Source organism: Cebus imitator, unplaced genomic scaffold (assembly GCF_001604975.1).
Source record: "Cebus imitator isolate Cc_AM_T3 unplaced genomic scaffold, Cebus_imitator-1.0 Scaffold63, whole genome shotgun sequence".
NCBI classification, from domain to species: domain Eukaryota; kingdom Metazoa; phylum Chordata; class Mammalia; order Primates; family Cebidae; genus Cebus; species Cebus imitator.
In genome coordinates this window covers 2,739,452-2,740,668 of record NW_016107378.1, presented here as the reverse complement: position 1 = coordinate 2,740,668, position 1,217 = coordinate 2,739,452, and the positions used below count along the sequence as shown (strand labels likewise).

Here is a 1,217-nt window from a genome sequence, read left to right as displayed (position 1 = left end):
ACACAAGGGGTTAATTTGCCCAACTGCCCACAGACTCTATGGGTTATTTCATATTTATTTCAATTATATAAGTATACTGGGCCAGTGTATTTATTTTAAATCACATTATCTACAGCTTCCCAAGCATGTGTCAACAAAAAGAACGGTTTCAATTTAGTAGACTTTGCAATGGTGTGCAGTTTATCCTCACTTCAATTATATCCTCTACAGTAAGTCATGGGCAGCTTCAGGATTATTCAGGGCAAGGTAATGCTAACTGAATGCATTGATTTTTCCCTCCCCTTCAAGAACAGTTCACTGGGTGAGGGGCCGCATCTCGCAGCAGCCGCCCCGGCCGGGCATGGTGTTGGGCGCCGGGCCCGCCTCGCCTGTCTCAGGGAGCCCAGGGTAAAGGCAGCAGTAATGCTAACGCTAGCAAGCAAACTGAAGCGTGATGATGGTCTCAAAGGGTCCCGGACGGCAGCCACAGCGTCGGTCTCCACTAGGAGGGTTTCTGTGAGAGACAAATTGCTTGTTAAAGAGGTTGCAGAACTTGAAGCTAATTTACCTTGTACATGTAAAGTGCATTTTCCTGATCCAAACAAGCTTCATTGTTTTCAGCTAACAGTAACCCCAGATGAGGGTTACTACCAGGTTGGAAAATTTCAGTTTGAAACTGAAGTTCCCGATGCGTACAACATGGTGCCCCCCAAAGTGAAATGCCTGACCAAGATCTGGCACCCCAACATCACAGAGACAGGGGAAATATGTCTGAGTTTACTGAGAGAACATTCAATTGACGGCACTGGCTGGGCTCCCACAAGAACATTGAAGGATGTTGTTTGGGGATTAAACTCTTTGTTTACTGATCTTTTGAATTTTGATGATCCACTGAATATTGAAGCTGCAGAACATCATTTGCGGGACAAGGAGGACTTCCGGAATAAAGTGGACGACTACATCAAGCGTTACGCCAGATGATAAAAGGGGACAATTGCAGGCCCATGGACTGTGTTACAGTTTGTCTCTCATGTGAAACAGCAGGAGGTAGCCCCCTCTCCCGTCCTCACGCTCCCTCTCAGCCCCCTGGATTGTCCCAGTCCTGTGACCATGTTGCCCTGAAGAAGACCATCTTCATGACTGCTCATTGTAGATGGAGAATTCAACATAAATACAGCAAGAAAATGTGTTTGGGCTTCTGAAGAGTTGTCTGCTTACCTTAACATGTTTACTTTTTT

The 1,217-nt window shown here is 45.9% G+C and overlaps 1 protein-coding gene across 1 annotated transcript; it reads left to right on the top strand.

Moving 5' to 3' along the window:
* Window positions 1-303: 303 nt before the first annotated feature.
* Window positions 304-1,182, top strand: LOC108305452 (NEDD8-conjugating enzyme UBE2F). The gene has a single exon (XM_017530107.2). It carries the CDS (start codon window positions 403-405, stop codon window positions 958-960), a length of 558 nt encoding a protein of 185 aa, XP_017385596.1. The 5' UTR covers window positions 304-402; the 3' UTR covers window positions 961-1,182.
* The last annotated feature ends 35 nt before the right edge of the window (window positions 1,183-1,217 follow it).

Coding starts and splice junctions, on each gene's coding strand:
- LOC108305452 (XM_017530107.2), top strand. CDS start 403: ATGCTAACGCTAGCAAGCAAACTGAAGCGTGATGATGGTCTCAAAGGG.